At 28.2% G+C, this 16480-nt stretch overlaps 1 protein-coding gene across 7 annotated transcripts in view; it reads left to right on the top strand.

The window, feature by feature from the left end:
* The window catches only part of LOC132953101 (potassium voltage-gated channel unc-103), a 133420-nt gene that overhangs the window by 79291 nt on the left and 37649 nt on the right, over nucleotides 1-16480 (top strand). For all 7 annotated transcript variants that reach the window (XM_061025670.1, XM_061025673.1, XM_061025672.1 and 4 more), the window contains 2 exons: nucleotides 2548-2684; nucleotides 9691-9771. In XM_061025670.1, coding sequence (XP_060881653.1) covers nucleotides 2548-2684; nucleotides 9691-9771 — 218 coding nt within the window. The remainder of the gene's footprint in view (nucleotides 1-2547; nucleotides 2685-9690; nucleotides 9772-16480) is intronic.

Below are 16480 nucleotides of genomic sequence, written 5' to 3'. Positions count from 1 at the left end.
ATACTAACTCTTTTTAGTTTGAATCTACATTTGTCTGATTGCAATTTAATTTATTCTTGAAAATGAAATAGTAAACTATACTTCGATAATCATATCATTTTGAGGATTTATGTTGCACGGATGAAGTCACTGAAATTGATCACTCAGGGATTAAAGTAAAGTGATAATATATCATATTAAAATACGATTAATAATGTTTAAAAGAGCGATTTTATATTATAAGATATACCATTTATATAAAATTCGGTGTATAAGTGGATTGCGTCTTTCACGTGCTCATAATATTATATACCATAAAGAATAATGTAACTTTGCATTTTTTATTTTAAAATTTGAAAAATGCGTAGAGCGGTTTTGCCAACTAATATTATGCAACATGTGACAGACATAAAAAATAATGTAATAGGTGATGAATAAAAAATATATACATTTTAATTACTATTATTATTTTATTTAATTACAGTTTTAATTTCTAAAAGTTTTCAACTCTGTGACAATAATTTGTGTTATTATAAAACAGTTATTCTTCCTAAATTTAATTATGTTTTATAAAAATAAAATACAATACACCGGAAAGATGATAAATCGTCTAATATATTAATTATATCACTGCCATAAACTTTAACGTTTGAACGAAAGTAATTATTATTAACTGCGTGTTGAATGCCAAACCTAATATCTTAACAAAATATTCAAATGGTTCTCTACCGTTTGGATTGACAACAATATTATGCTAATCGATACTGCATAAATATTAGGTTAGAAGTGAATATTATAGTAGGTACCAAATATAAAATAATAACAACTAATTACGAATCAAATGCAATATTGACTTAAATAAAATACAAATATTAAATTAAAAAAAGCTACCTACCTACATATTTGAAAAAAAAACGTGTACCTACGAATACAATCATTTTTAAAGAAGTATGTCCATTGTATGTTAGAAATATGACATATTGACTAAATGTACAATTCCGGTACTTACAACCTACTTGTTAGTTGTTCTGTATAGATAGCTTGTAAATTGTCATGCATAAATTAAAATTGTTTACAAGTAAAGTAAAATAATAATAAAATAAGTAAAAAGGAAATACAAAATATTAATCAACATCACCTATACAATTCGAATATTATTAAATTTATTAATTTATTACTTATTAGTTACTAGCATGCTATTACTAATTGACTAATTAATAATTATGCATGATCCGATGAGTTTTACTTAATCATACAGCCATTAAATTTTAGTTTATACCTATGTAGTACATATTAACAATTTAAAATTATACTATTTTTATTGTAGTCAATTTTATTTTACTTGAATTTAACATTTCTAAAATAGCTTTATTGAGCCTAATAGTACATTATTGAATATCAGGAAGTATTAAGAGGACGTCACCGCACTATTTGTTTTATCCCTCCAAACCAGTTGAAATACCTACCTATACCAAATGTTCGTTCTGTAGAACCAATTTTGTGTTGTCAGGTTCAATATTAGAGTAAAATGACATATGAGCAAAGTACCTAAAGAATATTATATACACACCTAGTAGGCTTTATTGATATTTTAATTTTAAATTTGTAATAATTTATACAGCTGTTATAACTTACTTTAAAATTAAAGCACCAATAAAATCCAACGAAATTCCCAAGAGAATATCCTTATCTTTAAGGTTGATAGTATAATAATTCAAGGTAACAACGCAAAATTGGTTCTGCTAAACTCAAATTCGTTATGCTTCGTACGGGTCGGAGAAAGAAAAAACTAAGTGCACATGATATCCTCGTTAGTATTTAAATATTCATATAATAATAATTTTAATAACGTTCACTGTCATAAACTCATAATATATTACTAGGTACCTACCCCAATATTATATTTATTGATAATAAAATATTACATACCGACTCTATATCAAATAAAATATAATAATACTATGACAATAAAGAGTAATTTATTCAATTGTTCAAAATGTTCATCAATCTATACTTAAATTGAATGGACCATAATATTATCATTATGATTATCGTATTATTTTATTTTTAATAAAATATATTGAAGCCCATTATATTATAATGTCGGGAGCTAATATCACTTTATATTACATTCATTAAATAGAGATTTACATGAAGTAAATATAAATTTAAATTCTAGGACTTCAGATTTGTTTTTCAACGAAAGTAGATTCAAATATTTGTACTTTTTTATCCAAGCACTAAAACGAATTGTATAATAAAACTTAATAAAGTCACAAACAAATATAACATTATAATAGATGTGTAATTACTATACCTTAGCTTATCCGCGTACGGTTTCTTTTTTTTAAATTTTTTTTTTTAATACCAACGTTGAATTTATTTTTCGTTTAATTTTTAATGGTAAGTTTAAGATCTTACCAATTATAATTAGCAATTAAACGCATTTTATACGTTAACACTAAACGTACACAGCTTTTGCCCGTAGCAAACGTTGTTTGTACTTGCCCATCACCGACGCACCTTTACTGTGAACGTCGGTGTATATTAATTAATGGAATTTCGTAGCCTACAGGAGCCATTTTACCGGCAAAAGTTTTCCGAACACGTCATCTGAAACCGACTTGCAGAAATACAACACGTCAACGCTATGGGACCATTCTACGTCGTTGGGAAACCTGGCCACGGACAGCTTGAAATACAAAGTACGTGGAAATGATACGATTGCGAGCAGCTATTATTATTGTTATTTTTTAAGGGGTTAAAATAATAGTAATAATAATAATACATTCAACAGCAGCAGTAGCCGCTGAAACGATCGAATCAATCAACTCGCGCTTAAACGCCACCGCCGTGGTTTTGTCACTTTAATTTCCCAAAGACATTTATCTACCCACTTTCAATTTAATAATAATAATATATAAGACTGCGTGTACCTATAATATTTCCTATATTATTATTATTATTATTATTATTATTATTATTATTATTATTATTATACTATGAACCAAACAATAACGTAATTTATTATCAATACCGCTGATTCAGGCGCGATACACATTTTGTTTTTCACACGATTAACGAACATCGCGACTATAGCGACTGCGCCACTGCAGCAACGGGGAAGCTGGGTGAATTTTTATTTTTTTGATAAATACATTTTACATCGTCATATAGCTTACAACAACGATATTTTACTCGGAGTGGGCGTATAATATAATACAAAATAGAGTGGAAATATAGATCCGTTTTGTACGTAGGTGTCATCCATAAATGATGACTGTTAGAATTTATTCAGCAGACGTAGGTATCCCACTAAGAGTATTTTAAAGATAATATATTATTATAAAAACAAAATGCGTATTCGTAATAGTGCACTTGACAACGAAGTTAGTGTCTATAATATTCCATAACTCCGCTAATAGAAGAAGTATGAATTACGTAACATATATTTAAGTCAGAAATTCTGAACCACTGAGTACTTACTGACAACATACAGGTACCTACCACCTACCTCCTATCCAAATAATATGAGATTTTTTAAGGAAAAGTAACGTGTGACTATGCCAAACACCGTTAAAAAACCAACGACCTACCCATGAAAACACTTATTACACGCTGCATTGAATCCACACAATTATAGTCATAGACACATATTATTATTATAACACAGTTACTAGAATTACTATTTCTTCTAACTACATGTATGATTGCTTAGTAAAGTGCTTTTGTTTTTACATTTTGAGTATTTGAATTTTTGTTTTTGATACATTGAGTACGATAACAACACTACAAAGTAAGAGTATGAATACTAAATACTAATACAAGCTACATTATTGTAACTATAATATAACAGCACATTTTAGCTTAATTATGTTTTGCAATTAATTACGTTCAGTGTTTGAATTTTTTTATGTGAAATAATAAAACTATTTCTCTATATATTATTGTGCACGTTATAGGAAAAAATTCATGAGTTATTGAAAAAAAAAAACAAAAGTTTGTAGTGGTTAATTACATTATTTTCTATATTTTAATTTTAAGCAATTATAATTAAATTACATTTGCCAAAATCCATAGCTCTGTTTTATTAAATAATTAATACCTATACAGTATACAACACTATTTCATTATTGGTACAAATAAATATAATTATAGAAGTAAACTGAACATTATTAGTCTTAAAATAATGTGTTTTTTTTTTGTTTGGAAAAGCACTATTAATTTCTGTACAAGTAATTTAAGATCTAATAAAAAAAAATTTAAATAAGTACCTATAACTTTATAAGTTAGATTTAGCTTAACGTATAAAACATTTGAATAATTGATACAATATATGTTTGTTAGTAGGCATGACAAAAAAAAAACTTATATTTAACATTAATTTTGTTTGTAACATTTATTTCATAGGTTATGCCATGAGTGGAGATTGGCACACCTCCCAAAAATATTCAAAGCCCCCCTCTCCTAAAATTCAATTCAATATTTACCTATGGGTTACACTATACGTATCGGATCTACAAACTAAAATGTCTTTATTGAAAATCTTACAAAATATAATCTTAAACTAATTTTTCCCTTAATGGATACAACAGTAATGACGTGTCATTGTTTTCCGTTTAATTTTGAAACCCGTTCCTGATTGGTGTCTGATTTTAACTTGTATCATAACAATTGATACGTATAATATATACACTCAAAGTAGGCGGTGAGCTGTAACATGTAGGACCTACATTGTAGGTACATAATATTCTCAAAGTCTGTACAATAACAAAATTAAATATAATAAATCGCATGGTAATATATAGGTAATACACATAACTATATAAGTATATAACACGGAACGTAAAGTTTTTTTTGGGTTGACAGTTTTATCACTTCACATTGGCCTGGCGCGCGAAACATTTTAAGAGTAAATAATAATATATTATGTAAGCAGCTGGACGTCGGCGGGTAGTCATAATATTATATTATATCACAGAAGTTTGGTGGATCGAAAAGTAATGGACGTTTTCTGTAGGGTAAACATAATAACGTTATAATGAGAAGTGAGAAAATACAAAATAAAAAACTAGAATAAAGAAGTGCGTACGAAAAGATATATCTATATTGATGTCCGAGCCGTGTTGAACGCCATGATGAGGCGGGGGAGGGAGGGCCGACGTCCTTTTCTCAAAACGAATAAACGTCGTCGTTAAAAAATCGCACTTCTACTTTTTTTTTCTCCGACATTGTTAACGATTCATGACCGGCCTAATGAACGCGTTCCTCTGTTATTTGGTCCGCGGCCAAAATACCCACACACACACACGCATGCAATAATAACGATGCGCCTTTCAATCACAATTTGTGTTCTGGTATTATTTTTCACATGATATATAGATTATGGTATCGTCATTTTTCTTCTTCTTCTTCTTCTTCTTCTTCTTCTTCTTCTTCTTCTTCTTCATCTTCTTCTTCTTCTTCTCAGAGTCTTATTCTATACTCGTTGCATTACGTTATTATGCTTAATTTTAGACGTTAGGTTTACCGCGTATATATTATTATTTTCTCCGTAGGAACGATGATATAATATTATGTACTATATAATATGTATATGCTATTATTATTATATACATATTTAATAAACGAGTGTTGTGTGCGTGCAGATCTGAGAATAATATATGACGTGGGTATCCGGCGTGGCACTAAAACGATGACATCCACTGATGTGCGCAGGTGGGATAAAAGGAGACATTTCTCGCTCCCCTCGCGCACCGCCCCTATAGGGAAAGTTTTACCTGACATATTGTGTTGACATCATAATGGACATTTTCACTCCTAAAAAAATTCAAAACGTAAATAACAAAATCACTATATAATTGATCAGCTTAAAATACACTTATTATTCGAAATGACTATTGGTATCCGGATAGTTTGATACACGGGGTGATTCATCCAAAATCCACATGTTTCCCTTTAAAATTAACTGTATTTAACTTCTTAGTTTTAAGTATAATTTAGGACCATACTTTCAAATACTTAGTTTTATTATGCTTATCTGTTCTAATATAAAATTCTTTTTTTTTTCAAATTAAAACTAACTTGATTTATTACATATTCTAAAGCACATGTTTTTTTTGAAAATTTTGTTGTACCTAAACGAAAATTTGACAGGGAAGTTCCTGAGTTATTGATATGTATATGTATACTAAGGAACTAATAGAACTTAAAATTGGTGTTACAAAAATATAAGATATAATACGTAATATTAATATTAATCTATGTAATAGTATATATAACCATTAGTACTTACTACACTCAAGCATTTTTACAAAATACAAAAAATGTTGATGGATAAATTACTATAATTTTCAAATCATTATAGAACCAATACAAAGTGCACAAAGTTCAATAAATCAAATACTTCTGGTTCATAACAGTTTACAGAAATAATGGGTGATTTTCAATTGAAACAAAAATGTTAGCACCACTACAGGGTGGGTATGCATAATTTTTTAAGATTCTAAAATATAAGGTAATTATAAGTATAAGTGTTTAAAAATTCCGAAATTTAGTTCGTGGGTCAATTCATTATTTAAATGAAAAAATGGGGGTGAAAACGTTCGTGAAATCACCCTGTACATCGTAATATAAACAGTTTGAACACAAACTTACAGAGTGATTCTAATAAACAACTACTATTTTTATACCGTAATTGCAGTTGCTCTATTATAATAAACCATAAAGTGATTTCGGTATTCCACGACTCGAGAATATTTAACCTAAATTCGATTAAAGTCAAGAATAAAGCGTAGGGTGAATCAAATTTGAAAATGAAACTTGAAAATATTTCCAAGGGAAAATGTCTGTTCAAGGAAGAGAGAAATATCCAACATTCTGTCATATGCAGTGTTAGTAGATACGTCTTCGCAGGTGGAATCCCGAAATTCATGAAACCAACAACGATTTAGCGCGAAAAACGTCTGCTGTAATAACGTCACTCTCAGCGCACACCGGATAACATGACCACGGAGTACCGTCACTTATTATTATAATCATGGGCGGATATGCATATTTTTTTGCTTTAGGAAAAATGCTTAAAAAGCCACACGCGATAATAGCACAAAATATTCCATACCATAAAAGCGAACCACAAAAATGACGCAACGAATTTGTTGAACATAATATTATGAATTTATGATATATTTTTAATTTTATAACATGATATATTTATATCTATTTCAATAATAGTCACTCCCCACAACAATACATTTTTACTACACGTTCTACTTTCTAATACATATTTTTTGCAATATAAAAAATAATTGTATAAACAATTTACTATTTTTTATATTAATATAGATACAAGTATAAGATGTTAATACTCAATTATACGTATAATAGGTACTCGGTACCTACCTTTCCAGGGCCATCACAAGTTAGTGACTATAAGGGAAATCCTTATTTCTTTATTATATAGGCCTATCCACCGCCGTGAATTTATAATATTATATAGGTTACTCGTCAGTCTACCAATCTGTTGACGGGTTTGATCCAAACTTAAATACTAGTTTTAAACCGTTTACTGCAATGTTCCGTGGCGAGTCGTAAAATTAATAATAACCGTGTCCGTCACACATCATAAAATAGCCGTAATTAGATTTCATACTCGAAGCGATATTACTATTATTATTATTATTATTTTTATTAATACCGTAAGTGATTATCGACAAAAACACATGCATTTAGACAAGCGGTTCGAGTGATTTACGAACGATATTATTATGTTATTACGAATGATAATATTCTGCGTTGCATTTGAAATAATTAATTACGATACCGACCGAGTACTGCAAACCTATTGGAGAATATTAGGAATATACTTAATAATATATGGACTATAGAGCTATGATGATTCGTCAATTTTAGTAATTAATATAGGTACCTTAATCTATCCATAATCCATACGTTTCATAATTTGTGAAAATTGACTGAGTATAATAAATACTACATTTACTATTACATCTGTCATCTACTTTATATATATATATATTTTTTTTTTATTGACTTGAGCCCGGCAGCTGAGGCCATTAGCTATTTTTAGTTTTTACTGTGGGTTATTTAGTCGGTAGGGGGAGGAACACGTATGTGTTTAGTTTGGCAGAATTTTTGATTGGGCACCCGTAGGTATCTGCTATGCCCGGGTGGGGGATGTCGACACTTGTTCTCCGGACACCGTGACTTGTCCGAAGAAAAATGACGCCCATGGCCTAGGAATCGAACTCGGGTCGACTGCGTCGCAGCCGACGCCTTAGTCCGCTCGGCCACTCCGTCCCCCACTTTATATTTTGTTAAGACCATTTTGAAGGACTAGTGTACTCTGTAGTATAAACATTTCGATAGGTCAGAAAACACTCTTTCAAATTTTAATTTAGTTAAACCAAAATAAAAATAAAATAATAATTTGCTTGAAAATGTATTTATAGTAAAAAAAATAAGGTTTTTATTTGAAAACAAGACGTTTGTATCGACGCAATACTCTACTCAAATTGTATAAACAAATCTTAACGATTGTAAATATTATGGTCCTTAAGTACCTAGATATATTTTTGAAATTTTCAAAAATCAGAGTTTGAATAAATTCTTTATTAAAGAAATAATAGGAGTTAGCATGCTTGGTAAATAACCCTGTATATACGGACCTTATAAACGTCTGCACGCGCTCGGGCTTTATTTAACACTTTCATTATAACAATATACTATTACAGTTTCACGAACCTTTCAATTTTACTTTATACTTATACAATAATAATAATATGCTTGTATTATAAATTATAATATATATGATCTGTATAAAGCCCCGCTTGATTTATATTCACCATCAGCTCTGTTCTCGAGTCGAAACGGCGCCGTATGGTTTTCATTTTAAACGTAATTATCATGACCTACCTGCGTTTTGTTTCACATTCCATTTGAGTTCCATTTGGTTCATTTTTTTCGCACCCGTTGATACGTTTTTCCGTTTCGACGGTAATGTAATATTAAATACGTTTATAATAATTGTTACACCCGACTTTTGTTCTGCTTTACAATCACCGCGAACAATCATCCAGTATCGTTGATATTGATTAAATCTTCATTCTTTATATTCATTTTCCTCGAACAATAGTTGTAATTGCTATACTAAACAATTCTTTACGCTGTCATAAAAAAAATAAACCTTACTACAGTTACCGGTGTCATTTAATATTACGTATTGGAGGTATAATATAGAATGTAATATACCTCCCACATAAATTGACATAATACTATACATTATATATTTTAAAATAAGATCGATGACTATATTTTACCACCAAAGTCTAAAAGTTAGATGGGTAGTCGATAATTGTTTGCAAACAAAATAATAAATTACCGAATCAATTAATAATTGTACCGCGCGTACATTATTATGTAGGTAGTTAACGTGTTAGCGCTTTTATTTTTTTTGTTTAAATGTTTGATTTGTAGTGCACGTAGTGCGTAATGTATTAGTAATTATTACTTGGAATTTTTTCCACACAAGATACAACCGTATAAACCATACATTTTATTTGCCTACCTATATCAAAGACTACATAATATAATAATATTATATTATTATACTACACTAATCGTCAGTATATTTAGACGCGCAGCAACGATGATTTAATAACGTGATGCTACTTCCACTGTTTAATATTGTTCTAGTATTCCATCCAAGACAATGGGTCAGCGAAATTCTTTCAAGGGGCTCTGCACACGCCAAACATGGGAGAAAAAGTGGCTCAGGTAAACAAATCAATATAATAATAATATCTATTTATTTCATTATTATTAGTAATATAATATGATACTATACATCATATTATTGTAGTATGGAAATTTTAAATACGATTAGAAAACGTTTGCAGTGTACGTGTACACTATGGTCCGTAAAATCTTAACGAAAATTATTGGTGTTAAATATACATTTGTATAGTATAATTGTCATTGACTAGATGTATGGTAGACACTAAATGTATGTTAATACAATATATTATAATATTCGGTGTACAATTTCTATCTGTCAGTTATTTACCATATTACCAGTGAAAAGTAAATATAGATAGGCCCGACGACGGATTTATTTAATTTTTTATTTACGTAAATCAATATTTTTTTATGATAAGTCATAATTTCAATAGACAGAAGTCAGTTTGTTATTTCAGGACGTGTAGAACTCATTTTCCTCGTTATAATCGAATTCATAAGCACAACGATGTTATAAAATGTCTAACCATCAGTAGATAACATATCTATATTTATAATTCGAGAACGTATACTATTTTGGATATTTTTAATTAATCCAATAGGCACTCTGCAGTTTTAAATTTTACAAAAAAATGCGATTTTCAAAGAAAATAAAACTGCAAAAATAACAAGTTACTTTTTGTTTTTAACGCGTAAGATTATACTATTTTACGCGTTCAATTCAACTCGTTATGTTAAAAAGTTATTATGAATTAAAACCAACTAAGCAAAGTTACATTAAAAGTAACTTTCAAACTTAACTTTAATTTTCTAACTAGTTAGTGGCCAGTTGTGCTAGTTGAAGTATTATAAACTATTAATTTATTAACATGTAAAAACACAAAGAATATTTATTCTAAATTATTATATATTGAGCAGTACACTTTATTGACTTCAAGAAAGAAAATGCGCTAGCGGCTGGCATATAAAAGGTATTCACTAATGTTTCTCCAAAAAAATATGAACGATTACTGTATAAGAGCATTAAGTAATGAACTATTACAAAATAACAAATGATATACTTTTAATGAATGACAAATTTAATAACGGTTATTTTAAAAATTTTTTTTTCCATTTCATAGTTATTTTCAAATCTTTTTTAAGGTTTATTTGGATTACTATTAATACTTTCACTCAATTCGATCAGTAATACATCGAGTGGAGTTCACTTGCTTTTCTTAACCTATAAAACTTGAAGTTAACAAAGTTGACAATCTGAGTAACTTATATTGTATGAACTTTACCGATTGAAGTAAAGCCAGTGTATTCTATTTCAAGTACTTATAACTGATTCGTTATAATATAGTACCATCATCTTCTAATGCACATAGTAATAGCACAAGTAACTCGAAAAAAAAGGGATTTGGAAATGTAATTATTATGATTAAAGAGAGGGTATATTCTGGCTTTACTTCAATATTTTCTTGAACTCTAAATTTTAAGCGAAAAAAGTCTTTTATTTCAGTAACTTCTGTTTTAGGGTGAAATTCTGGCTTATCCAAAAAAAGAATAAATTATTTTAGATTCTGAGCGTAGCGAATGAATGTATTGTATTTACAATTAAGTGATTTTTTTTTCTTTCATAAACATTTGTGGTAATAAAAATACACTGATTTTTGATATCTAATAGAAAAGCGAATGTAGTTGTTGCAATCGGGAAGTTAGAAAAAAAATGTAAAATTCCCAGTAGTTTTTGTAAGCGTCTGGAAAATGAAGGAATCATGGGAATTTTTACGCAAAACCAATTTTTTACAAAATTGGAATTATTTTTTGGTGTAACTCAAAAACTAATGAATAATAACTCTAGACACTTTAAATGTTTACCAAAATATTTATATTAGCACTTTCCATAAATGGTAATATTTTTGAAATATTTTAACTCTTTTTGAGTTATCTATAGTCTTGAGAAACTATTCGAATTTTGTAATTTTTTTTAAAATTATTGTTGGTAAAAACTTTTTTACAAAGTAAACAACTTGAAAATGTATTGCGAGGGTCCTCATAAGATGTTTTAATAGCATTTTAAAAATATTAAAGATACATAGGCACGATAATTTTATATGCATTTAAAGTTCAAATGTTTACAAAATCCCGAAAATGTGCTAATTATTTATTTTTATAGCTAACATTAGACATTTTAACAGTAGATTGTAACACATTTTTTTAACATTTATCAACATAAAAAAGTTCATTAACAGTTTCTTTAATTTTTTATGGGCGTTTGAATTTAATTTTTTTACTATATTTGATATTCAGCGATAAATTACCGAATTTATCAAGACCTTTGATTATGTTGGAACTGGCTTGTTAATTTTTTATCAAATTATCTGTTTGGTAGATATGTCGTATCCGTGGCGTTCAATATTAATATTATCTAAAATTCAGAAACCGTTTTATATTTTTATTTATAATGATTTATGAGAGTTTCCATAAATGCTTTAATAAAGCGGTTTTTAATTTAGAAATTTGATTATTTATACATGTATGCTAGGATGACACACCGGCTCTACTCAGAATTGTTTTTGCGGGTATCTATATGTGGATGATAAATATCGACCATCATTGAATTCAAATCTAACACATCCACCACAATGACATACTCGACAACTACTACTGTTCAGCATAAGTCCAAATAAGTACACATTTTTAATAAAAAAGATTCAAAATAAATTGCAAAAGCAATGGAAACATTAGAAACACATATGTACGGCTTAACTAATTGTTCAGTTACCATTTAAACATTTTGATCAAGCTATAACAATTATAAATATTTTTTACAATTACATGATTACTTAAAATTCAATATGTATTTCTTAAATTGTGTTTGTATAATATTATTTCAATATTATGTTGTTCAGCTAAAAACTATACGCTAATATAAAATAATAGTAAATATACATTTACAACTACCTGATGAGTCATGACGTATGGTATTAGCGTACGGTAGAAAACGTAGGTAATAAAAAATACCTATGTGGCTATGTAATGTGATTTTATCGTATTATTTTGATAATTATAAAAAAATTAATAATAATATGAAAGTTTATTGCGAAGAATTTTGAAACTATATACAGAGGCGTCACCTGTCCGCCAAATTCACAATCAACAAACCGTTTACATTTTACTAAGTGTAGAAAGCTTAAAGCTGTCGACATCTCACCGTCGCGAGAATTGGAATAAATTGAATTACACTTTCGTACTTTTTCTTTTAAAAGCGTATAAATAGATGTATATATTATGTTTTTTTTTGTCTCAATGAACTACGGTTGCTGACAAAAGGAGAAAAAAAAATCGCGCGTTAGCTTTCAAAGTTTTAACAATGTTAATCTATTTTATATTTTTTTCCTTTACTTATTTTCTGTCAAAACGTAATTATCTATTTAAAAAAACAGCAGCTCTAAATTTTCATCGCTTTGGAGAAAACTGATAATTTATTACAATCAAATGTAATAAAATATATGTACAATTTAATCACGCGTACTTGATGTTTATATTAATTATAGATGCTGAGTACAGTAATTTATTAAGTCGGGATTTTATATTAATTCAGCTCAGAGATAATTTATAATTTTTTAATTTATTTTTTAGTCACACTCAAATATTATATGCCTAATTATACTAATTAATGTAACATGACTGCAACATTATAATTAATTTTCATATCAATAAACTGAATATTTTATCATAATACAAATTTCCAGGTAATATCTATATAGTACATACATCATTATCATAAATGGTATTTAAATTAATTTAATCGCCCGGATGTTAACATTAAAAATTGAAATAATATTTATTTTTTTTATAAATTACTTGACAATATTTAAGTATGATACACAGTTATGAAATCGATAAAACAGCGATTACTTTTTAAATTTAATATTAATGTTATATTCTAAAATCATTCTAATATCAGTTTGTTATAAAAAAATATATATATATATATTAACGTACTATATACTTTAGCTTTCGCGTTGTATTTGAAAATCGTAACAAAATAACAACGAGCTTATTAATATTAAGTGTAACATCAAATGGAAACGTACATTATGTTGATTAATGTTTATTTAAATATTTAACGTTTGAAAGATAATCATCACCATTCGCCATCGGTCCAACGGCGACATATATAGGCAATTTAGGTACACCCGTACATGTGACGCAATAATTTTAATATGCAACATAATTATATTATTATGTCATACCTACTGAAAAATATATATAAATACTCACACTAACGCGTGTCACATATATTATTATACTATTTTACTGATGCGCTGTATATTTGAATGTACACTCGTTTTCAATAATCAAATATTCGCCACCACCCTGCCGTTACGTATTATTCATTTGTTTAGATTACAATTTATCGAGTCGTGTTTTCGATACAGTTTATATTATTATATAGGTTCGTACAAGTCGAATGCGATTACGTTTTATATTGAATTAAGAATCATTATATTATTACCGACAAACTAAAATCGCTTAATTATAATCATATTAAGTTATAATATATCTCGGCAGTTTAAAGAATGAGGGGAGAAATCGAGTAAATAAAAATTTCTAGATATCATAAACTAATAATTAAGTATTATAATAGGCTTGTTTCGTTTGAAAAATAATTTTATATATTTGAGATATCGAAATATCGAAATATCTAGGTTAGAGTTACAGACAGTCGACTGTGTACTGTATTACATTTGTGTTGTTATAGATAGATCGAAACTAGGTGAAAATTAGAGGAGAGAGCAAACTGAAAATTCAATAATATTTACCTTTCAAAAGGCTTGGGATAAGATACGACATATAGATTTGGTCTGCTCGTGACCTTTTTGTTAGATTCTAAGATACAGTTTGAGTTGATCCCTATAATATTGCCTAGGTCGATACTCGATTATATCGAAGTTTGTGATGTTTATCGCAAATTATTCGATTCATTTTTTTCTTTACTTGTTTTAATGTATTTGGGATACATATTGGAACCCAATTTGCTTTGTCGTTTGTATAATGATTCATTTTCGTCGCCATCACCGGACACAATAATTCGTTTTTTTTATATATTATATAAATGGGGGTTTTCAATTACTTAATAGATATCTTTTTCTTAAAGTCAATAGTATCTTGCCACCGCTGTATAAAATACCAAGGTTTATTTTTGATAACACTGTAGAATGTTTGTGCGTATTACGGAGCTTATTCGAGAAAAAAAAACTGTTAATAATTGTTTTAACAAAAATCTAATTTCCAAATCGGGATTACTGTTAACGTGTTTTACTGTTTCGCATTATTATTTCAAATTAATTAATTGATTAAACAACGTTAATATTCGTTAATTGTAAACAGTTAAAAATGTGAATAAAATATTGTTCAACAATAATTATAAATAACAATTTAAAAAGTGATCGCTTTGGGAATTACAAAAAAAATAACCATAATTTCTTAAAGGAAATTAAAGATTTGCCATTCTTGAAGTACACACTTACATTATATTCCGCAGATTATACGGATCTTTGTGTTACTTAGATTAATTAATGTCTGTTCAACCCAAGTGTACCTCCAGAAATTAATATCAAATATTTATTTTTTATTTATTACTTGCTACTCTCCATTTGAAACGTGATAAATAAATGTAAGTCTCGTTCTCGTATGACAGTGATTACGTAAACTAATAATAATTATTCTGAGCAGCGAATATATAAATATTTAACTTTTCAATGAATACAACGGTACGCAATTTGATCAATGATTTAAATATGAGAGTGCGAAAACGACGTGTGGGACTTCGTGAGTGTGTGTCAAGATTGACATTGCCGGTATTGCGCATCACACTGATAATTCCACTGTCTCGTATAAATTATAAATTGTTATATAAGTGCGTTTGGTTAATTCTATTGTAATTATTTTTCATTAGAAACGTATTACAGTTATTTTATTTGATTACAAAAATTGATATAGTATCTATAGGTAATTGAGTTTTTTTTCGACTATACTCGCGAGTATTCGTATTGCACGGGAATTGTATATTATCCACTGAGCAACATTTTCAATAGAATTATTATAATTAGCATACATTTTTAGAACCGTTGTTTATATGCAAATGCATTTTTATCCCGAGAGAATTTGAACAAAACAAATCCCATTAATATTCGAAGGAAAGTAACCAAGCCTGTATCACACAAACAAACAACATTGTTCTCAATTTTTATACTCTAAAAGTAAATAATATTGTTATAATTTAAATGTTATTATGAATAAACAATTCTTTTCTTTATCAAAATATAAACTTGGTTTATGCATTGCATAGAGTAGGGGCACTAAATTTTAACTTTTTCATTCTGTGTTTAACATTAAGAGTCTAAATTTTAGACTCTAAAAAAACTTGAATCATAAAACTATTTACTCATAATCAGTTTCAAATGTTTAACTTTGTAGGTTGAGTGACACATTTGACGTTTGGTTATATTTATCTGAGATACAGATTAGAGACTTAATTAAATTAAAAGTACAAATATTGGATTTCAATATAAAAAAAAATTGGTTCATCGTCAAATGACAAACTTACAGTATTTAAAAATGTAAGACTCAAAATGTTTTTTACGTTACTTGAAGTTTTCATTTAAAAACTAATGAATAATTCATTTTTTTTCTTTAAGAAAAATATACATATTATATTGTTATAAATATTTCTCCGAACATTTAAAATATACTT

Source organism: Metopolophium dirhodum, chromosome 9 (genome assembly GCF_019925205.1).
Source record: "Metopolophium dirhodum isolate CAU chromosome 9, ASM1992520v1, whole genome shotgun sequence".
Lineage (NCBI taxonomy): Eukaryota > Metazoa > Arthropoda > Insecta > Hemiptera > Aphididae > Metopolophium > Metopolophium dirhodum.
Note: the sequence above shows the minus strand (reverse complement) of the source record. Positions and strands in the feature narration are given on the sequence as shown.